General features: G+C 39.9%; 1 protein-coding gene across 17 annotated transcripts in view; it reads right to left on the bottom strand.

Moving 5' to 3' along the window:
* Positions 1-11,396: 11,396 nt before the first annotated feature.
* Positions 11,397-27,746, bottom strand: part of TRDN (triadin) — a 165,223-nt gene continuing 148,873 nt past the window's right edge. For all 17 annotated transcript variants that reach the window (XM_083434895.1, XM_083434896.1, XM_083434885.1 and 14 more), the window contains 7 exons: positions 27,076-27,102; positions 26,247-26,282; positions 26,047-26,091; positions 23,195-23,239; positions 21,641-21,667; positions 16,718-16,756; positions 11,397-15,956 (listed from right to left, as the gene is read on the bottom strand). In XM_083434895.1, the coding sequence (XP_083291021.1) occupies positions 15,811-15,956; positions 16,718-16,756; positions 21,641-21,667; positions 23,195-23,239; positions 26,047-26,091; positions 26,247-26,282; positions 27,076-27,102 (365 nt within the window). In that variant the 3' untranslated portion in view covers positions 11,397-15,810. The remainder of the gene's footprint in view (positions 15,957-16,717; positions 16,757-21,640; positions 21,668-23,194; positions 23,240-26,046; positions 26,092-26,246; positions 26,283-27,075; positions 27,103-27,746) is intronic.

Raw genomic sequence — 27,746 nt, 5'->3', positions numbered from 1 at the left:
AATATTCAGAAAGTTCTGCTTGCATTCACATGAACATGAATAAAAGCTCTATTTGGACTTTTGCCACTCAACATGGGAAAGGTCAGGGACTGAGTAGGCTGGGTGATGGGCACCAGACATATTAGAGGCGGGGCTTGAGTACATGCCTCTGTCCCCATATACCAGGCATCCCCAAACTCGGCCCTTCAGATGTTTTGGGACTACAATTCCCACCATCCCTGACCACTGGTCCTGTTAGCTAGGGATGATGGGAGTTGTAGTCAGCTGGAGGGCTGAGTTTGGGGATGCCTGCCATATACAGTCAGAGCAGTCACATGCTCTGTCAAACGCTGAAACATGCCTTGGGTAATAATGGAGTTAAGTGTTGGTAGTGTAGTTTGACTTTTGTGATTCTGAAATACTGTACTCTTTCCTGTAGTACTGGGTGCATTAAAAAATATAGCCATAATTTAACTGGGCACCGTATGAAGAAGTGCTTCCTTATGTCTGTACTGAATTGATTGCCCCAAGTTCTAGGATTAAGAGAAGGACTTTTGCATCCACTTTCTACACACAGTTAATTGGCCCAACAGTGGCCCACTGGAGCATGCAATAGGCACACTGGTGAGGAGGCATCAGCATAACTTTCCTTCCTTCTCCACTTCCCCTAAAAATCTATCTTGTTCTAGGGACATGCTTTGCAACAATTGTCTTGATAAGACCATAATTATTTTCCAGGGGAGACAGGAGATAAAATTATCACAGCAGTGTCCCCAAAGAACTCACACATACAATTAGTCTAACTATTAGGTGTGTCTGCAGTGTGCCCTGTGCAGAAGAGTTGTTGAGGCAGCAAATATTCATTTGCCTATGAGAGACATGAAGTGCCTTTGAAATCTGCATAACTGTTAATATTCTCAACAACAGGAAAGGGGCTATTGGGTTACCATTACACACAGCAGCAGTGAAATGTGTAGCTTGGCCCTGTTCATCCAAACTCAGGCATGTTTACTCAGAACATCACAAATGAAGTTTCACAACAAGAAGTATTAAAGCTTAGAATGCATAGGTTGGAATGACATCAAAGAATAACATAAGAACTATGTATGTATGTCCTGTTGAAGAATATGGGGCTCTGAGAGTCTAAGTTATACTTCTCCAGTTGAACCATGAAGGTCCAACTCTTCCAAAGATCTTAAAACTGGGAATTAGAGTGTCAGCTTTGGCACAAAACAGGTGAAACCTGTGGAATTGTACCTGCATCATAAATTGTCAATAGCACTGGTAGTATCTCAGAGATATTTCATTGAGAATTGCTCCTCGATATCTTGGTATTTGCTAATCTTGTGCATCAAGATGAAGAGGGATGCAGCATGGACCCAAATACCCAGTTACCTGGACTATCTCCAAATCAAAACCTGTTTAGCACAGAACTGATCCATGTTAAGTTGTGGGTGAACATATCAGATGACACAGCAATTCTTCAAAGAGCTCTTGTTTATTCAAAGGCCAGAACTGAACTGAAGGGTTCAGCCAGCCTGCTTATATAGATCTCCACTACAACGCAACTGTAACAGTTTCTGTAACTATCCAATCACTGAAAGCCACTTTCAATCCTTTATTTGCATATGTGGACCTGAGTGAAAATGATCTACAGTATCCTCCTGCTGGCCCAGGGTGAGACACTCAGTACATAACAATCCACACCTTGCAAATTACCAGGATGCCTGGTAGTGTTGCCCTGCAAGTACAATGCTAGCAGTATTAGCAATAATAACATGCAGGCTTTTGTCATGTTTGGTGGAGATGTCCTTTGGGTCAAATATTTGGATTGGTTCATGAGAACTGCTGCAAAATATTTTGGTGGCAACAGATATTAGCACAGAACTGGACATCTGCTTTATGCCCCAAAGGAATGGAATGGCTCTTTCAATTTCTTGCAAATGCAGAAATGGGCACACAACAACATCAGAGAATAATATTAAAATGCTGAAAATATTGTAAGAATTATTAATATTTAGGAGAGTGGGCTCACAGAAAACTGGGCCACCCTACTTTCAACTGCAACAAGAGGTCCTATTTTAATTTTTCTCTATATAGTTACTTCAGGCAGGGCACTTTTTACCAACACTGAGATACAGACTTCAAATTTTCTTGCAGTTGCTGAGAGGCTCAGAGAATATTGTGTGTGAACCTGGAAGAAAACAAACAGCAAGCTATCAAAGTAAATAGCAGTCAGTTGAAAAGGCTGAATAGAGGTTAATTCAATTATTTAATGGATGTCTACTTCTGTTCTTTCCTTCGGGCAGCTGTGCTTTTGCATGTTCTGCTTTCCACTCCAGACATATCTCTTCAGAGTTCTTTCCCCTAACAGCAAGAATATTTCACCTTCCTTCCTATATACCTTAGTCTTCAGCATTATGACAGTCTTCCCATACAGCTGGATGCCTAAATTTTGCTGTGCCCACTGGTAATATGAATGACACATTCAGTCCAGTAAAAATGTAGGATTTTTTTTTAAGTGGGAAGGTTTTTAAAATATTAGTGGACAAAGCTTATGAACAGGCTGTACCTTTATTTATCGGATGAGTAGTTTTAATAATCTCAGTGTCTAATACCTTTGGCATGCAACAGGGCCTGAAATTTTGGACAACGTATGCCCATCATTGCTGCACCTTCAGCTCTTGAAACTACTTATAAGAGGCAGGGTCTGGGTATCTTAACCAGGCCTCACCAGAGTTGCTGCATATTTTCAGACTGGGGTGGCTTGGACACACAGTCCAGTCCAAGTATAGTTTACAAAGATGGGCCTCCTGTCAGTTTGCATTTCTTTGTACAGAAGGTACATCTATTTTATTGATTCAAGAGGGTTCTAGAAGCTTCTCTGTGTGATATAAGCTAGTGCAAGCTGGAAGTTTCTAGCCGACAAGCATGTTTCTATTCTGCCTAGAAAGAGGCAGAAGGTTCTGATGTTTGGGTTATTCCTTCAGAGAAGCTGAACAGCTGGTTTAAACTGGTTCTATTATCTCTTTCACTCAAGGTCATGCTGACTATAATAATAGGCCAGAAGGAGCTTGAGTTTCACTTCTCTCTTTCCTTCTGGTATGGTGTTCTGTACATAGTATGCTTAGCGTTAAGGTTTTAGTCCTATTGTAAGTTATTGTAAGTTTAAGTTAAGACTGCTGTAGCTGGATTTCTTATGGGCAGCACCAATCCTTAATGTATGGATTTTTGACCGTTACTGTATGCTCATTTGCCTTCACAAACTTAACATGAGCCAACAGTGTGATGCGGCAGCTAAAAAAGCCAATGCAATTCTGGGCTGCATCAATAGGAGTATAGCATCTAGATCAAGGGAAGTTATAGTGCCACTGTATTCTGCTCTGGTCAGACCTCACCTGGAGTACTGTGTCCAGTTCTGGGCACCACAGTTCAAGAAGGACACTGACAAACTAGAACGTGTACAGAGGAGGGCAACCAAAATGGTCAAAGGCCTGGAAACAATGCCTTATGAGGATCGGCTAAGGGAGCTGGGCATGTTTAGCCTGGAGAAGAGGAGGTTAAGGGGTGATATGATAGCCATGTTCAAATATATAAAAGGATGTCACATAGAGGAGGGAGAAAGGTTGTTTTCTGCTGCTCCAGAGAAGCGGACACGGAGCAATGGATACAAACTACAAGAAAGAAGATTCCACCTAAACATTAGGAAGAACTTCCTGACAGTAAGAGCTGTTCGACAGTGGAATTTGCTGCCAAGGAGTGTGGTGGAGTCTCCTTCTTTGGAGGTCTTTAAGCAGAGGCTTGACAACCATATGTCAGGAGTGCTCTGATGGTGTTTCCTGCTTGGCAGGGGGTTGGACTCGATGACCCTTGTGGTCTCTTCCAACTCTATGATTCTATGATTCAGTAGCAGTAAAGCTCTGCCAGATGAAATACAATTGCCTCTGTTGTATTTTTTGGGGAATCCTGCAATGAGCTACGTTTATTTTACTCTACTTTACATTGGAATTTGCTCTGGATCAATATTGAGCAGAATTCTTGACACCTCCATCCTAAATCCACTGAAAAAATCTGGATATTATCAGAGTTCGGAGGTAATTTTGTCCTTATATAACACCTTGCTCCAACATGCTGGTTAGGAGAAGAAAGACAAACCTGTTAGGGGTTGCAACCATTTTGGGCCATGGAGTTTTGAGAAAAATAGTTGCTGTGGTGCATATGGCAGAACACAAATGGTTGCCATGGGGATATGGCATAGCACAAAATGCCTCCCACATGTAAAAGAGCAGGGAAAGAATGACAAGAGCACAAAATGGTGCATTGTTGGTTTTTGTTGGAATATTTACTGAGACCTTTAATAGGCTCTACAAGCAGTGCTGGAGTGGCAAATCTTGCTGTACATAATGGTAGCTGCAGCACTGCCCCATCCTATCAGAATGATGGAGATTCCTGTTCAAAAGGAAAGTGGACTTGCTTAAGGCTTTTGCTTCAGATTGCTTTTTCTCAGCGCAGGACAACAGCTGTAGCAGTAAGGCTAATAGCTAGTTGACACTATGCACTGCACATTTACATGCTTTCCACAGCAGTTGAATGAGATGCTTGGAGAGGGGAGATATATTTTATAATGCAGCTGTCAAGACATTGCCGCCAGAAAGCATAACAGGTGCCGTTATGTAAAATCCTTTCCAGCTGTCAGATTTCACTTAGATTTATGTTAGTTGGTGAAGAGATTGAAAGCAGTAATGGTCCTTCAAAAATAGAGGAAGAAGACCAAAGTTATATCATGGTACTGTGCATGTTTGTTTATTCAGAAGAAAGTTCAGGAGTTCTGTGGGTCTTTCTCCCGAGTATCTTTGCATAGGATGGCAGCCATGATGTTACATAATATATTTGGGATAACATCGGTATGGGAAGGAATGTTCCACCATGTTGTGTTCTGGTTGGTTGTTAGAAAACGATTGGGGTCTGTTTTAGGGGCTGACCAGAAGTTTAGAAGTTCACAGGAGGGTCAAATGTTTCATTGAAGGTACTTTGAAGATATAAGAGTGAAAGGTGGAAAGAAGCACAACAGATTTTAGGAGTCAAAACTGAAACAGCATTCTGCTCGAAGCTTGAACTATTGGAAAGTGTTAGCATGGTTGGAGTACTGTGGCAGAAAGGAGGAAGGAGAAGACCTCTAAGGGACCCAGGGAGGCAAATTGAGAAGTATTGGTAGGTTAGGGAAATGGTCCAGAACAGGCGTAGCAGTATCAGCCTTCAGTCACTCCAACTGAGCCCCCTGGGAGTGCCCCTCAGAGCCATGTGTGCCATAGATCTGTCACATGCCCCTTAAACTAGTAACTTGCCACCAGGTACACTGGGTTTTTTTATCCCATTGTTGAAATAAGGTTTCAGTCCAGTCCAGTGAGCTGCTGTACATGCGTTGTGTGGGTGGATGGGTGGGTGCCATCTTGTCATATGCCTCAGGCAGTCAAATTTCTCTGGCCAGCCCTGGGTTATGTAGAAAGATCATGGAGCACATAGCAGTGTAGATATAAAAACTTGTGATATTACATTTTGAAAGTTTATTATATATATAGTTTGCTCTGGATTTTGCTGTCCAGAGAATGCTTTTCTGTCACAAACACTTTCTTTGAAACATTAAGTTTGTATAGGCTTGTTGAGGTTTGCTGTTCTGCTTTTGCTAGGTTTTCCTTTAGCCATAAAGTGGCCCTAGAATAGAAGGGGGGGGGGACCCATTCACTTTCTCTCTTCTTCATCAATCATACTACGACAACCTATACAATCCATTGCAGAGTAAAAAGACAACCACTGTCTGACTGGGAAATGTAGAAGTGGGATAAGTAATGCTTAAGAAATCAGTAGACTGTGACTAACTACGGCTGATGACTTTGCATGTCTCATGCGAGCTCTTTAGTACTGATGCCAATATCTACTGACACTTCCCAGCAAAGGCAAGGAAGAAGCCTTTATTTACATTGTCATTCAACATACGTCAATAACAATAACACAAAATTAGAAAGAACAGTGTGGTCCATTTGATAGAAAGCTGGGGAGACCACATGCAAACAAGAACAGGGGTTCTATAGCTTTAATGAATATATTTGATATGGTAGAGACTTTTTTTCATTACTTTCTTCATTTCTATTATTAAAGACTTAATTTTTTTCATTCTTAAAATTATATTCATTTTCTTATTAATTCAGTATTCTTTTATTTGTTTTCATTATTACATTTCCTTGCCTTTTCCCCACACCCATAACTTATTTTCCACTACCTGCAGATGTGGTAGCAATCAGAACTGATTTGGCAGCAGCCATGTTCTTTAACCAGAATGCCCCAGAACAATGTAACATACAAGGCATTGGGATGGGGGGGGGGGTGTGGTAATGGCAGCCACCACATAAAATGGTCTCTGTCTCTGCCTAGAATGCTGACATTTTTTCTCAGAACACCCCAGAATGCTTAAACATTGGATATATTCTGGTAAAATAAAATAGCAGCTTCTAGGAGGCAACTGCTGAGAGGACATTGAGTGCCAATGGGGAAGGCAAGTCCACCCCTCCAAATGAGTTATGAATGGGTATGAATTGGGAAATGAAAGCAAACACATATTGTTTCATAACATATTAAACTTCAACCAACAACAACAACACTTTATAACGGCCGTAGACCAGTGTAAGTAGGGAGGGGGTACAATAATTTAAAATCATTTAAAAATAAAGTTTAAAAAACCTAAAAAAACTAAAAGGAGTATAAACAGAATACAGTATGTGTGTGTGTGTGTGTGTGTGTGTATATATATATATATATATATATATATATATATATATGTCTGTCCATAAGAATCCAAAAGAAGCTAAGAAAGTCTAAAAGAAGGGTTAGGAACATCAGAGAAGAGTGAAAGAGCGCAAAAGGCTAGTATATATAAGACCACAGCTATCAGTCTACAGAGCCCTCCAGTACGAGTGCTCATTATATATAGTTTGTGGCACAGGTCATCATCCGTTGAATCTTGAGCACAGCTGTGCAGAATCTGGCAACGTTGTATGTTGGATTGGAGCTTGAACCAAGCGAACCCCATTTAACACAGAATATACAAAGAAAATTAGAAACAAAACCATGACAAACCACAGTGTCCTTCTCTGGTATCTTCTTTTCCTTCTCTTCCATTTTTCTTTGTATATTCTTTACTGAACTTTATTTTAAACTGTATGTAAAAATGCAAATAATACTTTTTTTAAAAAAGGTATTTGTTTATATGAATGTTTGCATTGGGGCACTACAGATCTTGTAACAGTTGAGCCCCTATATGCGAAAAATAGTTTTACCTTGTTTATTATTAGTATGCTAATGGTTATGTCCTGGGTGGCGAAATTAACTAACTACGGTACATCTTAATGTTTACATGCAGATTGATGTATCCATTTCCACTAAGAGATACAATTTCTCACTAAATATTAATTGGTTCCTTTTGACATAATATGACATTGTTCATACAAGTAATTGCATTCAAATTACTGTTGCAGGTTGTTTTTTCCTCATTTTAAATTGAGATCAGTGATGCCAGTCCAATTCATTACCACCATATTAGTCCATATTCAATACTAGGAACACAAGCTACATGGCTGAATTAGAAAAAAAATGAAAGTTTGGATTAAATTTTGAGACAGGTAACATTAGGAGATGGTAGCAGTGGGAATATGTTGGTCCCATGAGCATAAACACAGAATTAAAACTACTTGAGATTAAAGCCGGGGGGGGGGGGGGCGGACTGCACTTGGGTTAAATGGCTGGTGGGAAAATGTTAACGCTTCCTCTTCTCTGCTTATGGTCATCCCTGCTTGAAGCAGCTTTCCGTGCTGAAAAATGGCCAATGGATTATTATTTGCACTGCAGAATTTGCACAAGATTGAGAGTGGGTTTTCTCCCTGTCTCTGATCAGAACCAGTTGGCATCCTATTCTATTTTCCTATCCACATCCTCCCATTTGCTTTGGCTTTTTTTTAATTCTGACTCCCTGCCCTTGCAAAGTCATAGAAACATCTGATGTTTTTTAAAGTCACGAAAGGAAGGGGAAACAACATTCAAATGGCAGCGACAGAATGATGAAAAATGCAAGCTCTGAAATATTTGCTGGGGGGCAAGAAGACTTGCACGTGTCCCATCATCCACCATGGCTGTGCTTAAACTGACTTTTGTTGCCATGCAAATCACAAACACCTCTTCGTCACAAATACGCTCTATTCAACCCTTTTCTTATTTGCAGAGTGGATTGCACAGCCTAGGACAGGGATTAAGTCACAACCATGGGTTGAGAAGATCTTTCTTTCAGCCTGATTAGTATTGGCTGTAGCTGTGCCAATGAGAACAAGTGCCTCTGCCACTGAAGGTGCATCTAAGAAGGGCAGCTGAGGCAGAGGTACTGCACAGTCCCCTTTGCAGTCCCATAGGAGCGATTTGCCCTGCAAATTATTACAGGCTCCACCCCTTCATCTTTCCCCACATTTTTCTATGATTCCCAGTTTGCTTTTCCCTCTGCTTCCACCACACCACACATCTTTTTCTTAGGACTCAGTTACACAGCTGCAAATAAAACACTTTAAATGTGTGGTAAAGTGCAATATACAAATGTGACATTAGATGGCGATAGTGAGCAGTGCAAAATTCAATGTATTTTTCAAAACGTTTTTTTAAAAAGCCTTTTCACAGTGTTTTTTATATGTGTGTAGATTCCACCTTAGACTTTTTCGCTTTCCGTTAGCTCACTTACTTCTGCTAGCACATCCTCTTCAGTGATTAGGTTTTTCTAATCATACAGGCAGCTGTGGGTGGAGTGACAGAATTCATCTATTGGCTGCTCTGCTGCAAGACCAGCCATGTTAGCCTGTTTTCTCTCACTCTCTTTCTCTTGCACACACACACACTGCATTGTAGTTTCTAGATGGGACACTTGAGTGGCCTTGCATACTGAAGATATTCCACACTGAAGGATATGTATTGGATGCCTGAATATTTGAATGACCAGAAGTAGAATTTTAAATCTGATAAAATGTAAATGGTAATGAGGAATCCTCATACAGGGAGAAAATATACTTCAGAAGGCCAGGAAGTACAAAATCAGCATTTATTTATTTATAAATGTTGATTTAATTTAAGGCTATTTGTCCCATATCTTAACAGTATTTAACATTTAGGGAAAGTATAACTATGCCTGCAAATACGAAGTATTGAGTTTTTGTGACAGTTTGTACCTAAGGCATGTTCTAATGCATAATTCATTTAAGCTGTGTCAGAGAACAAACTAGACCTAGAAAATTATTTCCTTAACAGCCTTTGAAAATCTAGAGTAATGCAAGGGGGTAAGACATGTTATTTGCTAAGTTCACAGTGGCTGAAATCTGTAACTGAATGTGCTTGCTAATTTAATTTCCTCTGCTTGAGCAAAATAGCATCCTCTCTGATCTGCACGGATTAAAAGTGAAAGGACAGACTATTGGGGTGGGTGGGTCGGTTTGCTTATACCTTTGGAAACTGAAGAGATGTGTAGAATATGTAGAAACTCAACGAATGTGGACAGCTATAGATCGACATGGGTCCTTAATTTCAACATATGCTATGGTGGAGACACCCATTGAATGCTGACTGATACTAGACGCATGGTGGCAGAGAGGTCAAAATGCCTGACTGTATCAATCATGAAATGAATGAATGAATGGGCAAGCAGGGAGAGCATCACTGTTGAGGTTCAACCTCCCACCTGCCACAGCTAGTATTGTGCAAGAGGGAGTAAAAGTAGCAAGGCCGATCCTTCACTGTTGGCCAGAATTGTCAAGAATATGGAAACGTTCCTAGGGCAAAGAAAATAGAAAAACCAGAAACACTGAAGGGAAAGACAGCAGTTGGCCATAAAGGTGGAATGAAACATTGAGCCAGAAACTAGCAAATAGGTACCAAGTGTAAGTCATGTGGTTCCTCTGGTCAGTAATTATGGTGTTCTTGGGAATGGTAGTGGTTGCAGCTAGGACTCGATAGTCAGAAAGATGCCTCATTTATGGTGGCAAGTTATTACAGGTGGGTTCCTTGTGGCATAGTGTATGTGTGAAGGTTTGTTCATGCATAGCCCTGATATTAATGGCATATTTGTGGTGGAGCACTGCAGTGTAGGCTGTCCCTACCCTACTTACACACAGCCCAGTGGAGCATAAGGACGGCATGTGTTGTTAGGAAGTGCAGACATCTATTGGCTCCACACTACACATCGTGCTTTGCACGTGTGGGGTTGTTGATGTTTTGTGAGCCCCAGGCTTGTGTCACACAGGTCACACACAAGGTATCAGTTTCCCTTCTGTCCTATTTTCTTGCTCTCAGCTAGTCCTTCTCGTTTAAATTTTGCATTATCTCAGATAATGTGAATTTGTTTATTCAGACTTTGCATAGTCAAAGGGAGTCGACAATAGCTGGTCAAATGCCAAACCCCAAATGACCCTACATCAAGATGCGAATATCCAAGCTTAGGAACATGAAGCAGTAGCATTCTGTAGTAGAGGCTCATCTGTTAGGCTGAATAGAGCACTGTCCCCACCAATCTCAGTCTGCCTTAAACCAGACTAGTTCAGGTGTGCCACCAGCTATCAGTTTGCTCCTCCTTAGTCTCAGCGTTGGCCCTTGTAAAATTCGGCAGGGAGAAGATGGAGGACAATTAGTTGGCTCCTATTCTCATTGGCTTGGGCTTCACTTACTGCTGGTCTCTTAGCTTTCCACCCCCCCAGTCCTAATGAGCACAGGCTACCACTGGCACTCTAAAAAAGATTTTGAATTATGAATAGTATCACTATAAGATAACAAAGCTGTATTTAACTAAAATAAATGGGAAGCATTGTTGAAATAATCTGCATTTTATTTAGGAGAATGGGTGAGGCCTTCTTAAATATGAATCACTGACACGTTTTATAACATTGGGCAGTTTGACATAAACCAAACAGTGCATTTGTTTGTCAAATGCCTCTTTGGGTAAGTACAACCTCAAGTTTCCAAACAAGCATCTCAATCTAAAGGATGATATGCCCCCTCCCTCGTCTCCCCCAAAAGTATCACAGAATTAATTACAACATTTAGGAGATGACAAAATATCTGCTATATCAAATATGTTTTGAAGAACAAAGATATTAAGGAGGCATACTCTTGGAACAGAAACATTTTAGTAGTATGCCAAGATGTGTACCAAATAACTATCCAGACGGAGAATGCATTCAAACACACAAAACAAAACAAAACATTTCCTGTCCTTGGTTAATTTTTCTTATGAAGAGCCTTTTGGATGCAACCTTCATCACAACAAGAGCCTATTTCTTGCAGCCCACAGATATACAATAGTGAAATGAATTGGGGGTGTGGTGGGTAGGGCTGAAATGTTCTTTTGTGTGTGCGGGAGACTATGTTTCTAATTCAGGCACCTGTAATTAACCACTGAGTGCCTACTAGGGCTAAATAATAATGCCCCATTGTCTGTTTAAATTCCCTTACTATGAAATTAATCAGAATTTCCAAGAGAATGAAATAGGCATGATAGGCTTGATGTCCTGAGATCTGGAGAAAGCCTTGAATCTAGTTGTGGCTTTGCCTCAGCAGAAAGTTCTGCTCACAAAAGTTCTGTGTGGAAAACCTCTGGAGAGAATGGGTATGGAGTGATGACCTACAGGACGTACAGAGGGCTGGTGGAAACCAATAACCAGTAGTGATTTAACACTAAGTGCTAAGGAACATAGCATAAACCCATTGTGGGGGCTGCACAACAGGACTATCAAACCCTGACAGTGTGTCATTGTTTCTCAAAACTCAAATCCAAACATTTCACTTTCTCATCCAGCTTATACTCAGTGTCTGCATGCCCTTCACTTTCCCTGTGCATCTTCTCTCAAATTTTCTCAGCATTCCTCTCCCAACTTCAAATTGGTGATTTGTCCCTGTTTCCCCCCTTTTACAGCCACTTTTTATGCTTTCATCTTATGACTCTGTTCCCCTCCCATTTGTAAAACATGTCTGCTTCTGTTCACTGTGTAATAATTCTCAGATCTTGTGTCCTTTTCACATAGCTTCCTAGCCATATTTATACTCTCCTTATTTACACACAAGTGCCTCTAAATCTACCAATTCCCACCATAGTATTTCTCTTTGCTTATGCTTGAGCTATTCCCAGAGTGATTCATGTAGTGCTGCTACTTGGGCAACTGGGAGATCCATGCGGCACCCATACACAGTGGAACTTGTGGAAAACCAGTCTTAGGTCGTATTCAAATGTTTACTTATCAACATAACAAATTTTTTCATGTTACCAATAGCTCTATTTTTATTTTATGTGTTCCTCCCCTGACCTTTCTTTCCTTTTCTTGAAGCTCTTAGAGTGCAGTCCTAATCTGTTGATGTTAATAGCTAGAGTAGGGTTAGAACGACACTTTGCTTCCTCTGTGCTAGTAGGGCAAAAATACTGCCGGGCTTCAGGTGATGGGCCACAAAACAGGGTTTTTCAAGGATGGGGGCAGCTTTGGATCTGCCAGTTCCAGTCCCCCCATGGACTCTCCAAAGGGCTACATCTTTTGAATCCCTCAGGTACACCAGCACATGGCATAGTGAAAAGGTAAGGAAAAAACATCTACCACCCGCTTCTATCCTAGTCATTGTTAGCTAGCAGGACCTGATATGTGATGTCTGTTACTCCTTCCTGAACCCACCTAGGGATGCTCTACAAGATGTCTAACAAAGCTTTATGCTTCTAATCCCTATCTCCTGACAGAAATTTAACCATAACATATTTATCTTAAAACATTGGGACCTATATTTTTGTGATGAAGATTTTGTCTTTTAACACCAGGTCTTGATGCATTCTGGTAATAATAGTTCTTAGACAACATCTCTGGTAGTCTTTGCTCTCACACAAAAACATATATATATATTTTTAGGAGTAAAGGATTTTGGCTAAAGATGTTGAGTGAAATTGTAACAACGCACACATTGAACATGACCCATGTAGAAAGAGACTTATTATATTTAATTCTTGGTGATAGCAATATGAGCATGGACAGGAAATTTGTTTAGAGCTATACATAAACAAAGCTACTTTTAGGTGCCCCCCCCCCCCAAATTCTCACACTGATAAGAATGTACCACAGCCACTAGGAGACATGCATTTTGTTTTGCAAAATCCCTAGCAACAAATATACCCATCTTTCAAAGTTAAGTTTCTCTGGATAAAACATGCAATTCAAGTAATGGTATATCAAGGTTTCAGATTAATTGGCTTTATGAAGCAACATTCAACTCATCTGCAAAGCAAAGCAATTAATATTTCTGAGATCAAGGGCCAATGTCTGATTCATACCACTTTGACATTGTGAATAAAGCTAGCTATTTATTTCCTGGTCTAAGCCCTTCTGGTATTGGAAGGGAAACAAGAAGGAAATCGGTTCTCAAATGTGCTATGGTTCTTTCTACAGTTAAATAACACTGAGAAGGTGAAATCTTCAAAAAGCCCAAATTAAAAAGCTAAAAAAAGTTTTAACTGAAACTCGCAATAATGAGCAACAAATGAAATCCTCAGGAAAAACTTGTGCTAATTCTTTGGCTTAAAGAAAGCTAAACTGGCAGGTCTTTGGAAAGCCAATTCATCTATACTACACAATAGACAAAGCTAAGAAAAAGAAATGACAGAACCTTAAGGTTTCTGTGTGTCATAAGGTTGGAGGTAGATGCCATCCATCTACAAGAGGCCAGATCCTGCATTTGGGATCTGAAACCTCTGCACTCATTGTTTAGCATAGTTCATTCCTGATCTAGGTGGTCTGGTGACAAGTTAATCTGACACCAGCTCCGCAATTTCACATCTTGATCAGGCACTGTTAAAAGTCTTGGTGTTTCTTATGAGGTATAAAGTATGAATTATTTCGCCAAGCGTGACATGATATCAAAAAGGTCAATCACTTTTGTATCTATAGATACAGTTGCATTGAGAGATATCAGAAGTGCCTTTTGCAGATACACTGAAAAGGCACTAGAGTTGTTGTTTTCCAAAACAACTTTGTTGGTTAAAGTTGTTATCCTTACTCATTTTACTTATCCATGGAAAAGTCTATAGCAAAGGAAGCAGTCCTGCAAGTCTGTACTTCCGATGAGCTATTCTTCTCACTAGGACAATTTACCATGTAGTTAAATTACTTAGGTCTCTTTTGATTGAGGCTTCTATCTTATACCCAGTGTCCTGGAAGTAAGCCCTGCTGAACTCAGTGGGACTTACTTTTGAGAAGCCATCCATAGGATTGCATTACTAGGTACCAGTCCAGCACATAGTGGACTTCCTCCCTTCCACTAGTGGCAGTAATTGGACTGTTATGAATTCCAGTCACTTCTAGCTTGACCTAGAGGTGAAAAAAAGAGATGTCCAAACATTGTCGCGAACTGGTCAAGTCTCTTAAGGCACAGTTAATCCGAAGAATTGTACCTTCCTATAAAAATAAATGCCAGTTCTATGGTAATGTTATCTTCCTCCTGGAAACATAGTATACACAATAAAGTTTACATGTGTTAAGTAGATTTGTCTAAAGAAGTATCCTACAAACATTCATGAGGTTTGACATTGTAACTACAAGTGTAAAACAACATAGACAAAACACGACTATATAGAACAACTTGTTTGCAAGGACACATTATTATTTACAGACTTACTGTGACTGACAATTGGAATAATGATATTCCGACATCCTCATCTAGACCAATATTGTGCATTTCATTTTGATGCTAAGAAATCAGTCTCGAAACATAAAATGAAGATAGATTAGGAGTTAGATGCTCATTTCAAGTCTCCAAACTAAAAGTAATTAAGAGTGTAGTGTTTGTGGAAATGCAGCAAAACTGAGCATAATCTTACTTTATCTAATTGGGACAGTACAGCACAAAGTAAGACATATCTAGCTGAGTACATAATTTGCTTCAATAATAGTAGCATAGTTTCCCACTGTATCTCTCCAGGGCCAAATAGTTAACTGGTTTTTCCCATTTATACATAGTATGCTAACACTGAATATGATTTGGAATAGTTTGGGGATAATGCATATGAAAAAAAATTAAAACACCACGTCCATGTCTAAAAACCCCTAAACCCTTTATCCTTCATTTAGTTCATCTCTGCTAGCCCAGCATATCCTCCATTTTTTAAAAGAAAACTGGGAAATAATTGAGTTCATCTTTACAGATACTTAAAAACAAATATATGGCAGGTTTTCATTGCATGCCTCCAAAGAGATCATCAGATTGCTATACAGTGTATTCTTTAGGGACCAAAGAAAAGCTCATGAAACAGAGTTATGATTCAGCAAATAACTTTGGCATTGATCCATTTAAATGAACACAGGCATAGATTGAGAATACTGTCACAAATTATTCTTCCTGTGCCTAAGTATTTTTGAGTGGGTCATTTGTTGTAAATTGATACTTGGAAAATGCTTTTTGTTCCAACAAGACTTGGAAAACACTAGACGGAAACATCTGTAAGAACATCCCCCTACACACACACACACACACACAACTTTACTTTTTGTCAAGTACTATTTCAGCACCATGCTTCCCTTCAGGAAAGGAGAACTTGGAGATTCTCTAAAATGCTGTTACATCTCCCCTCTTTTTGCCTCTGCTCCTCTGGAGATGAGCAGACAACCTTTCCAAGTGTATGTGACCTATTGGATCACATTTCTATGATCACAGGTGCCAATGGATTTCACGTGGCCCTCTGTAGAGGGCACAAAGTGCAAAATTGTCATAATGTCGCAGGTTGCGTGACTCTTATTGTTTTGGTGCCTTGGTCTTTGGCCCAGAAGTCTTTGGCTGTCCGGCCTTCCCTTTGTAGTCTGGAGCTGGAGTAACAGGGAGTTGGGATTTATGCCCATTGTATCCATTTACAAAGACACACTGATAGTAGCGGACAGCAGCTGGGAAGGAAGAAAAGAAAAAGAATGGTCATTAACATTTGATTTTGGTAACTATTACATTAAAATGGCATTACAGTGGTACCTCGGGTTACATACGCTTCAGGTTACATACGCTTCAGGTTACAGACTCTGCTAACCCAGAAATAGTGCTTCAGGTTAAGAACTTTGCTTCAGGATGAGAACAGAAATCATGCTCTGGCGGCACGGCAGCAGCAGGAGGCCCCATTAGCTAAAGTGGTGCTTCAGGTTAAGAACAGTTTCAGGTTAAGTACGGACCTCTGGAACAAATTAAGTACTTAACCCGAGGTACCACTGTAATTTGAGGAAACACAAAGTTTACCAAAGTGTAGGTTGACATTCCTACTTTACTTCTATACTGACTGTTGTTTGACTCTCACTCCCATCATTCCTGACCATTCGCCATGCAGGCTGGGGATCAACAACATCTGGAGGGCCACAGGTTCCCCACACCTGATATTTATTATACTCAGATAGCTCCCATATAAATCTATAATATTGTCAGGATTGACTTTCTTCAACGTAGTTAGACCTGGTGCCATCGCACCAAGGTGAATGCTAACCGCTTCCCCCGCAATCTCATCTCCCCCATGCTTGTTTACCTCTACACAACAAATCCAATATTATGACCTAGAAATGACATGATCTTTCAGATCAAACTGAAATTGAACCTCGCATACACCATTCTCATTTTATTAATAGAAATAAGATACAGTAAGAAAACATTCCAGTTACAAACTCACATTTATCTTTCTTTGTTGCACTTAGATCAGGGTGTCCCTCTATAAAAAAAGTAGTAAATACAAGGTTCTGTAGTAAAAAGAAACTTAAAACAATCTTTGTGTTTCTAGGTCAATGATGGAAAAGGGGGAAAATATAAAATCACCACTGTTTGGGAGATAGAATTCAGATATTGCAATAGAAATATAGTTCTTGACCATTTGCATTGATTACTAGCTTGCTTCCAGGTATGGCTCAAAATGCTGACCATACACTGCACACAGGTGATGTAGTGACAATAAAGGATTATTATTATTATTATTATTATTATTATTATTATTATTATTATTACACAGACACTGCAGCAGGGTGGCTAACCTTCTCCTGAGTCTTACAGTCAGTTCCCAATTCTAGATTCAGATGATTGGGCTGATAAGAGTCTGAAAAAATCAGGCCTCTAGAAGGAAGGCAGTATGTGAACGGCGCAACCCCAAAACTATGTATTTACGAGGAACTCTTCCTTATCAAATATATATATGCAAATATATATTTTTGCATAATAATTATTTGGACTTTCCATCATCTTCTGAAGTAACAGAGCTAAATGGAGTGTAACAGTGTCCCTAGTTCCTGCAGCTAAAAGTATAAGCCCTTACCTGTATGTGTGTGTGTATCCTGTTCAGTTACCATGTATTATACATGTCCTTGCTCTTGTTTATCATAGAATTATAGAATTGGAAGGGACCCCGAGGATCATCTAGTCTAACCCCTGCAATGCAGGAAAATGCAGCTGGCCCATACAGGGATTGAACCTGCAACCTTGACATTATCAGCACCATGCTCTAACCAACTGAGCTATCCAGGCCCTGTGTATCAACACAACCAGTCAAGTTTTCCAAGAAAGCTTTCTTCTTTTCTTAAATCCTTGTGCCATGCATATGTTTCTTGCATGATGCATTTTGAACTTGGGCACATATATCCAAGAAAAGATTCTCCATACAAGGGGGAACCTTTTTGTGAGTGAGGCTGTGGTGAGGCTAGCCTTTGCAGCCACACAATGCCCCTTGTGTTATTTTAGTGTTTGTGGAGGGTCACATGAACCTCCCTAAAGACAGACATGCACAGGGACACACATTCTCACTCGGCTAATTATTGAAGACACACCGATAAATAATTGCCACTTTTTCCTACACACAAAAGGAAGCCAGGTAAGAATTAGGTGTCTGTACTTGAGCATAAAACATACCATAAGAAGCTGCCCTGTACCTTCACTAAACCAATTAAATCCCTGCTCTGTTATGAAAACGCCATAAACTATTGATGCTGGTCTTCTTCAAAGTTGCTTAAAGACTGTAAAAAAATAAAATCAAGCCATGAATCTTGACTTGAATATAAAAAACTGTTATTTTGGCTAATTAGAGGCATCTCTGGGCAATTCCACCATGAGCAAAATATGTAATGAGTTATGTGTGTCAGAAGCAGGTCACCCAGCAGACATTTTTAATTAAAGCAAAGTAGTTTGGCAGAAATGGCGATGCAGACAGGTTTTTCTTAAGAGACAATGTGAGAAAACAAAATAATTATTCATTTGTATTGACCCGTTAATTGAAGACAGGATTAACGTTATGGATGGAAAATTCAACATAGTGCTAAGGCAAATATTTCATCAGCACAAGGATTTATTATTGCACAAAGGTAAATGTCCTCCCTTTCCTCCCCGCCCTGCACCCCTGATTACTGACCCTTCATTTGGGTTAAGTCATTTTCTAATGAAATCAAACAATTTCAGTAAATCTATAGTGATGACAGGGCAGAAAACCTCCCTGGGCTTCTGCCTAGGCTACAAAGTACTCAGCCTGGGCATTGGGAGTGTGTTCACCAGCTATTATCCCTTCTTTGAACTCTTCAAATGGTGTGGGAAGGAGACCACTGCAGCAGAAATAGGTTGACCAGGAACAAGGGGGTTTAACCAAAAGAAACTGAGCTGTCCAAGAAGTGGGAGCCCCTGAGAAAGAAGAGGAACAGAAACTCTGCCTCCATCACTGGCAAGCAAACAAACCCTGAAGTCAGGACTGGTAGTCAAGAAGCAGATCATGGAAGATGAAGATATGACAAGCAAAGGTGACAATACAGGCAAAATACAGGCAAGATGTCAAAAGGTGCTAAGACCTAACCGCTCTCAGCACTCTTAACAAACTACAACTCCCAGGATTTTTTAAGGGAAGCTGCAACTGCGTAAACTAGTATCACGAGTTGAGTGGGGATTTGAACCTTGGTCTAGTTCTATGTGCTAACCAATATACGGTCCCTAAAACATATGCTGCTCCTTTGACCATATTGCAGGGCTAGAAGGAGTCCTTGACTTTTTCTTTACACATTTTGTTTAATAAATTAATGTTTTATCCTCATTTCTGGGAAAAAACCTGACTCATAAATTAAGGGTATCTTGGGGTGCAGCTAAACCTATTGATTTTGTCTTCATTTGGCAACCATGACAGGTTAATTATGGGGATGGCAGGTCTCAATGAAATATGGTTTTATTTGCTAATCATAACATTTGTTTTGTATTCTCTTTATATCAGGTCAGTTTTTGTTGCAACATCTAATTCATTGTGTAATATTATCCCTTGAGAATGTACTTTATGTGGTAACAGCTGTGAACCCCCCTTTTTCACACAGCTTTTCTTTTGTTATTTTATTCTTTATTTCTTTCCAGATTTCTTTTTTTTAAAGGAAGATGGAGGTCCAAAACATCTGGAGGGGAGCCAAGCTGGAAAGGCTGGTTTAGATGCTACATTTATTTATTTGTTTTTCTTTAGATCCACACATACTTCTACAACCACCCTAGTCTTTATTGTTCACTGGCACTACAGCAGGAAAAAAACCCTCAACCTCTAGGCCACTGTTGGCATATTTCAAGATGCTGGGGGAGATGATGAGCAAGTTCTACCTTACATATAACAAAATGAAAGGTCAAAAATGTTCCAAGACAATTCACCCACCTTTTAAAAATGGCAGTCCCTAGAAATACTAAATGTAACCCATTAGTTAGTGGTTTGGGGAAAGCCACCCATTTTTGAGGAAACCCCATTATACTCTTTTCTGTCTGGAATGTGCACTAAAAGAAACCCTTGAAAAACCACACGCATCTCTAATAGAAACTGATGGCTTGTAATTGAAGCACAGTATCGTATAACTTTATGCTGGGAGGTATTTTGCCTAGCTTGGGTTCATGGATGGATGCCTAATGCTGCAGAAGTCTCCCCCCTCCCCTGCCAACAACTGAGGTTAACCAGAGTGTGGTTATATAAGACTCTCTCTGTGTTCTTCTGATGAAAGGCAAACAGCATCAGGCTCTTTTGTAGGGGTTATGATGGAGGGAGGGGTTTTTTTTTTGGGGGGGGAGGCTGTTCTTTACATGAGGAACACACACACACAGCAAGAGGCAGGCACCTCCCTCCATTGCTTCACTAATTGTAAAGGGGCTGCCATATTTGTAATCAAGTAGACCGGTGGGCAATATTTAAAAGGTTTCTACAACGTGGAAGATGTACCTTTTTTATATGATCAGGAAACAATAACTACCATTCTGGCCTACAATAAAATTTTGCTGGAGTCCAAAAAGGAAACAAGATTGTCACACCCTCCACACAGAGATATCCTCAGATAATTAAGGACCTTAATCTAACATTAATCTCAACCCGTATTTGGAATTGAAAATAGGATTCCTGGTTGTGCAGTGTTTATACACGCCCAGTTTTTAAAGAGTGTTATTGTCCTCCATTTTATTCTGCCTTAGGTTGGGTATTGAATAGATCACCTATGTTTGGGGTAGACAAGCACATAATAAAAACAAAACGAGGTCTAATCATTTCTTCTACATGCAAAGTTAACTTATTAGTCTTAGAGCCAGTAGAGGATTATATTCAGTACTGGTTCGCAAAGTGCAAAAAGATACACACAGATACACTCATTACCTCTCTGTGACAATAATCCCCATCCATTTAAAAGAATGAAAATGCCATCACTGGCCTGCGAATTGCATCATTAAGCTGTCATCTGTCAGATCTCTTCTTACAGTTTGTAAGTCTTACATTTGCATTGCCTTGAACCTAAGCATTGATATCAAAGTGGGTTGGAAATTTGTATTTTCTAACCTACTAGCATAAGGGATTTAGTATGCCAAATTATAAGAAAAAACCCCAAAATATATTGCAGGGTAATGGGGATGAAGACTCATGTCTTTAAGGCAATTCAGTCACTCTAACATTCAATTACCTGCATCTTTCATTTGGTAGGGTTGTGCATTTGTTTCTGTGGGCTTACATTTTCTGTTTTAGCTACCTGCAAACTGCCACCAACCTTAGCAGCAAAATCCAGGAATTCTGTCCAAGCAACTGCAGTGTTCCATGCACCAGAAACCATTTAGTCATGCTGGCCACATGTTCCAGAAAAGCTGTCTGCAGACAAATGTTGGCTCCCTTGGCCTGAAAGCGGAGATGAGTGCTGCACCCCCTAGTCGAATCTAATTGCACTTAACTGTCCAGGGGTCTGTACCTTTACCTTATTGGAAAGCCTGATTGACTGTCTGGTGTGGTCCACATGGAAACCACAGTGTCTAGAATTTCCCATTATTTCTCATGTGCAAGTAGCAACAAAACAAAACCCTTCACTCTTCTGAAAATTGACTTCTTGTTCAAATCCCATAACAGAATAGCAGCATCAGGAGTAGTACATTTATATTTTAGGGTTAAAAATGTATTACATTTCCCGATAGGCCTATGAAGTTTTCAAGGGCAAATGACTCATTCTTTCTCAGTCCCTGACAGAATAAATAACAATATTTTTGATAACACAAGTTGTGTTCTGTACAATACTGACATGTACTATATGTCACCTGAGAATCAAAGAAGTTTGCAGTGTTGTTAACCCTAAGCAGAACTTACTTGCTCTTGCAGCTTTTGAGATCTTGTCTGCAAAGGAAAGAAAGTTGTATGTCAGAGAGACAGAGAGAACTTGAAAGACAATTGAACATCATAACAGCCACCCTCTTTGCTTATTAATACAGGTTTTGATGAAGTTAAATCAGATGAATATATGAAGTTGTCAGGCAGTGATGATGACAATATGCCCTTGAACAACTTCTTTGATAATGTGATTGAAGAATGTTGCTTTGCCCAGGCAAACATCTAAGAAACCCTACTGTTATCTACCACGGTGGGTGCAAAGGGTAAACGTGTTTGAAAAAATGATAAGCTCCAGCAAGAGACACAGCTTCACTTGTCTTCCTACTTGCTACCTAATTCATTCATCTTCCCCTGGGGTGCAACTTTACTTATTAGAATAAAGAGCAAATGTAAAGCTCCAATTTATGCGATCTGCACTCAGACTGCAACCGATTCGAAATACTAATTTAAGAAAACACCTTTAATATGATCTAAACATGCATTAGGCAAGTAAAATGGCACATAGGTTGTTAGGTAGGGCAAACAGTTGGCTTCTGCCACTAAAAAATGAAGAGAGCCATTGTTGTTGAGTGGTGGGATCCTGTGCATGTACCGCACTTGGGAGTGATTAAGGGGCTGGCAGATTGGCAGTCCAAGCTCAAGGTATACACTCATAAACATGCACTTCATTTTTTATTATAATGGAGTCCAACCTGCTCTGGTTGTAGCTCCCAGGTCAGCCAAACAACTAGTGACTACATCTCTTCAAAACCAGTCGCTGTTTTATGAACCACATGAACATTTCATTCCTCACAGAATCTATGGGAGAATCCTGGATGTGTGTGTGAATTGCACCAACTAATAATCTATCCTCTATACTTTGGGAAGAGAAATGTGTATTTAGGTGGATTTGTACTGTAAACAGCACCACTGAGGACTTCCTTCTTTTTCTCATGTGTTTTTGTAGGGTGGACAAAAGGGGAAAGAGGACACACTTTCTGTATTAATCTGTTTTGCTCACTAAAATCCAGCAGGGATATAAGAAATCTGTTTATCTCCAACTACTTCAATTGACATATGTGGTCAATAATTTCAAGTGAATAAAGCTGATTAGCAAATCCAGTAGGATCATGTGCAGGAACATAGACCACCAGTACAGTGCTATCAAGTAACATGGGAAATCTTATCTGAGCAAAAAAATCTGGGAAAGTAGGGGAGTGATAGTTATCCTCGCCAACTGACATGACAGTACAGGTGACCAGCTTGCCAAAGTAAGAAACACTGAAAACAAACATGGGAAATCATCATGTATGATCCTGGGCTCAAACTGAGTGAAAGTTGTTTGTAAGTTCCATTGAATTAAATAACATTCAATTATGGCATATTGTGCCCATTAATAAACAAAACCCATTCATTTTAATTGGATTTAAGAAGGCCTATTTTCTCTGGGTTGGCTAATGTTTATATGTTCATCCCTACTAATATTCATGTACACATGTAGCCATTAGAGGACTGGGTGACTTTGGAAACTTAGAGCAAAAAGCTGTTGATTACCTGTAGTCACATTGTGATGGTAGTGGGGTTCCTTTACTGCTGGGACTGTTAAGCAAAACAGAAAGATCAAATTCGTTTACATTCCCAAGGTCAATTTAGGCATTAAAGTTCCTCATTAAACCTACTATGTTTTATATATGTTGTAAGACACCCAGAGTGCCTGGGGAAACCCAGCCAGATGGGCGAGTTATAACAACAACAACAACAACAACATCAATGACAACATCATCACCAGTTGCATATTACCCTGTTAAGTCACACACATTGTACAGGTTAAAACAACAGCAGCAATAATATTTCTGACGCTAATATCACATTTTGGTGCCCTGTTAAACACATTTTAATTTCTAAGAAATCATTGGAATTGGGCATTTAAACAACATGCTCAATTAAAACCAAAACACAAAAAATAAGGAAAGGGACATTCTTTTGGCAATTTGCTGCAGGATAAGAGGTTCTAACAGGATACTTCACAAGAAACCATCTAAGCAGCCTGGTCCTATATAGATTTCGGGCCCCAGAGAGATCAGACTGGCCTCGACCTGAAGATCGTCACTTATCCAGTTTTAATTTTAATTTGTTTGAATTAGTTGTGGGATGTATCTTAATTTACTGATCACTTGTTTTTCTGCATTGTCTTACTTGTATGATGTTAGCTGCTCTGAGCCCGGCTGTGAGCCCAGGCGGGATAGAAATAAATTATTATTATTATTATTATTATTATTATTATTATTATTATTATTATTATTTGTACCAATGTCTCTAAACTAGTGCTGAGCCCAGGTTTCATGTTAATCTTCATGCCAAAATCTGTATTTTAGCTAGATCAAATATTCTGCCAAACATGCCTACAAATTACACAGATTCTGAATGTGTTTGTTCACCTCCATCCCGACAACCCAGAGAAATAGGACTGTTGAGAGGGAGCTTTGTAATGCTACTGTTTAGTTAAGAGGAGTAGAAATCTTAGAAATTGCTAAGGCTTCAGGGAAATCAAGGGATACAGCTCAGGGAAGCTCCTGTGCCTTGGGAAGTGTGAAGTCTCTGAGCTACTCTAGAAGCTGTAAGTTTCATAACTGCTACTATTAATACCTGACATTGTACCGTCTTGTGAACATCCACACTTAACAAAGGCTGCCATCTGCAATTCTTCTCAGTCTGGACATACGCAATCATGGTTACAATGTGCAGAATAATGGGGAAGAAAAAGCACATCCTGGTCTCTTGGAGCTATCATTTTTGGGTTAGAGAATCATTTAGAGATTATTACTTAAGAGCGGAAAATCTTTCAATTGGCTGCTGAGAACCGAAAATTAAGAACATTATTTCTCGCCTTTTAAAAAGAAATAAATTAAGGGATGCATCCAATGTTATGTTTCCCTAGCTGTCATTTGAAAATACTTATAAGGAATCCACCATGAAATATCACACATCTCTTTCTGTTCTAGTAAAAAAATTATGGGGAGTGCATTTGACAAAGTTGCTTCCTCACTAGAATCTTGTAGCATTTCTGAGGTATTGCACTCCTCGGGTAATTAGCGGAAAGCAGAATTTAAATGGAGCTTTTACAGAAGCTCTTTATACAGCATTATAGCCTATTCCCCCCCCATAATTAAGAAGTTTCTATAATGTATGCTCAAAGAAAGTCCTGTTGACAGCGCCTACCCACTTAGTGATAAAGAGCCACACTATTGTGTCTCATTCAGGATAGCTTACGTTTTGGAACATCACAACAAAGTGTGCCAAAAGCTGGCTTGGTCTGAATTCAGTGTGTGGAGATGGCACAGATTCATTTCTCGAAGCATTGGTTGACATGTAAGTTTTATTTGTGTGTTTTTTGTGTGTGGCTACCACAGGTTGGCCTAGCACACATTTCCACTATATGTATCAGATGTACAGAGAGCTAATATTTTCTTCAACATGGAATGTAAATCAGCTCATCACTTCTGGGCTGCCATACGGCGGGTACTCATGCTTCACACTTCTTTCTACACAGAGCTGTTCTCCGTGCAGGAAACATAAATAATTGTGTCAAATGTTCCTGATATATCATAGAATCATAGAGTTGGAAGAGACCACAAGGGTCATCGAGTCCAACCCCCTGCCAAGCAGGAAACACCATCAGAGCACTCCTGACATATGGTTGTCAAGCCTCTGCTTAAAGACCTCCAAAGAAGGAGACTCCACCACACTCCTTGGCAGCAAATTCCACTGTCGAACAGCTCTTACTGTCAGGAAGTTCTTCCTAATGTTTAGGTGGAATCTTCTTTCTTGTAGTTTGGATCCATTGCTCCGTGTCCGCTTCTCTGGAGCAGCAGAAAACAACCTTTCTCCCTCCTCTATGTGACATCCTTTTATATATTTGAACATGGCTATCATATCACCCCTTAACCTCCTCTTCTCCAGGCTAAACATGCCCAGCTCCCTTAGCCGATCCTCATAAGGCATTGTTTCCAGGCCTTTGACCATTTTGGTTGCCCTCCTCTGGACACGTTCTAGTTTGTCAGTGTCCTTCTTGAACTGTGGTGCCCAGAACTGGACACAGTACTCCAGGTGAGTACTCCACCCGATGATGGAGGGTGGACGGCATATAACAATGTGATGTGTAGGCCATATAATTCTTTTGAGTATACAGACATAGAAACATGTGCGTTAGCCATCTCTGTTGGGTGACTTCTGCAGGAGTTTGATTTAATTGCTTTGTAGGAAAGCTAAGCACACCCTTATTATTTTAGCTGAATATAATACTTTAGAATTTTGCTGTTCTTCCTGTCACTGAAAAGAAAATCCCATGAAATATAAAACCCCTGATTTATGGCTTACAAGGTTTTATATGTAGCTCCTTGTATTACCTGTGACCTTTTTTTCTTTAAAATGTGCCTTCTCCACTTTTTTCCCTGTGTAGATCAAGAAGTGAGAAATAAAGTACAGTATAAGAAGCTGAAAATCAAAATACGCAATGCACATTGTTGATTCTTTTTTTGGGATGGGGGGGGGAAAGGAATTTGCACATCTGCAATATAACAACCGTTTAAAGAAATCGAGCCCTTACCTTCTTTTTCCTTCAAAGGCGTCTCTTTTTTCTTGGCTGGGGAGATTTCCAAGGCATAATGATTAAACCTTAGTAACCTTGAATATTTGCACATTTTAGTTTTAAAAGCACCTGAAGGACATGTCTGCTGTGTCGCTCCATCAGCAGTAGCAAGAGCGAATGTGACCAGCAGTGGCCTAGTTACTATATTTGCACCATTCTATGCCGCTTTATGGACTTCCATTGAGCCATATCTCAAAACCTTCTGGAATACACATATGCTCTTTTTCAGGCTTCTGAGAACAGAGTCAATCATCTGTGTCTTCACACAAGGAGGCAGATTGAAATTAACAAAGGTGCAGTGCTACAGGCACTTTCGCCATTCCCTGCTGAGAACAGCAGCAACTATCTGGCAGCCTTGGTTCATCCCCCCCCCCCGCCCCCGCCCCCACCAACTTGATCTGGCTCACTTTAATACAGCTTGGTTGAGTGTCTTCTATGGCACAAACTATCTGCTAAGCTGCAAGCTGGGCTGCCACTAATCAGACCAACCTAGATCAAACTCCTAAGGACCTGGCGTGCCCAATCCTATGCAGAAGCAAATCCCACTGATTTCAATAGGCCTTGCTCCCAATAAGTCTCGAGTTACAGTTGCAGCAACTGTGAATGAATAAAATAAACTGACAGTTTCAGCCAAATCCTTTGATAAGGCAAGTCTAATCAGTTTTCATGGAGCTCAGTGGATATGGCAGTTTTTATGAGCTAAAGATCTAGAAATGCTAGGCTCCATTAAGTTAAATGGTGAACCTGTTCTTATTGCTCAATATCTAAGGGGGGAAATGATGTTTACCTGCTACTGTGATTTCAGCTGATGGTTCTTCAAGGAAGGTATGCATGAGTATATGGAAATAAGAATAAAAAATTAGAAAAAGAGGAAGGAAATAAGCGGAAGATCTTGATAATTGGATACGATGACACTTTTGTTAACATGTGCATGAGCTATTAATTTGACACTGGGCACATGACTTTCCTTGGTGCATGCATAAAAATATCACATTTTAAAGGTAAGCCCTACAGCCCTGTGGGGTGTCGCTACCATGCACAAGCACATGTTTGGATTCAAGTCTATGTAATTTGGGAAATGCAAATCTTTAATAATGGGCCATCACAATCCTTTTCAGACTCAAAACACTTAAGTCAGACGTTATTCTCCCATGATATAATGAGACATTGTTTCTGCTTTGGTACATATTCTGGTTTCACTGTGAACCTTCCATCTCTATTACCTTTGAGATCACTGGAAAGAAACAAAACCCAGCACTACCTTGTTCAAATACTTCTTCCAAAATAATCTTGGCATCAATAATGGCATTTCTATGATAATGAGATAATCACTGTTTCATTAGAAAAACATTGTCTGGCATCAAGTCACAACAGAACTTCTTTTAAAGCAATCAGCATGCATTAACAATTATTTTAATGTGAATAAAGCTTCTGATGTTGCAAAATTATCAACTCGTG

The sequence above is a fragment of the Podarcis tiliguerta genome, assembly GCF_965153285.1.
Source record: "Podarcis tiliguerta genome assembly, chromosome: 3".
Lineage (NCBI taxonomy): Eukaryota > Metazoa > Chordata > Lepidosauria > Squamata > Lacertidae > Podarcis > Podarcis tiliguerta.
The sequence above is the reverse complement of the archived record's forward strand: the minus strand, read 5'-3'. Positions and strand labels throughout refer to the sequence as shown.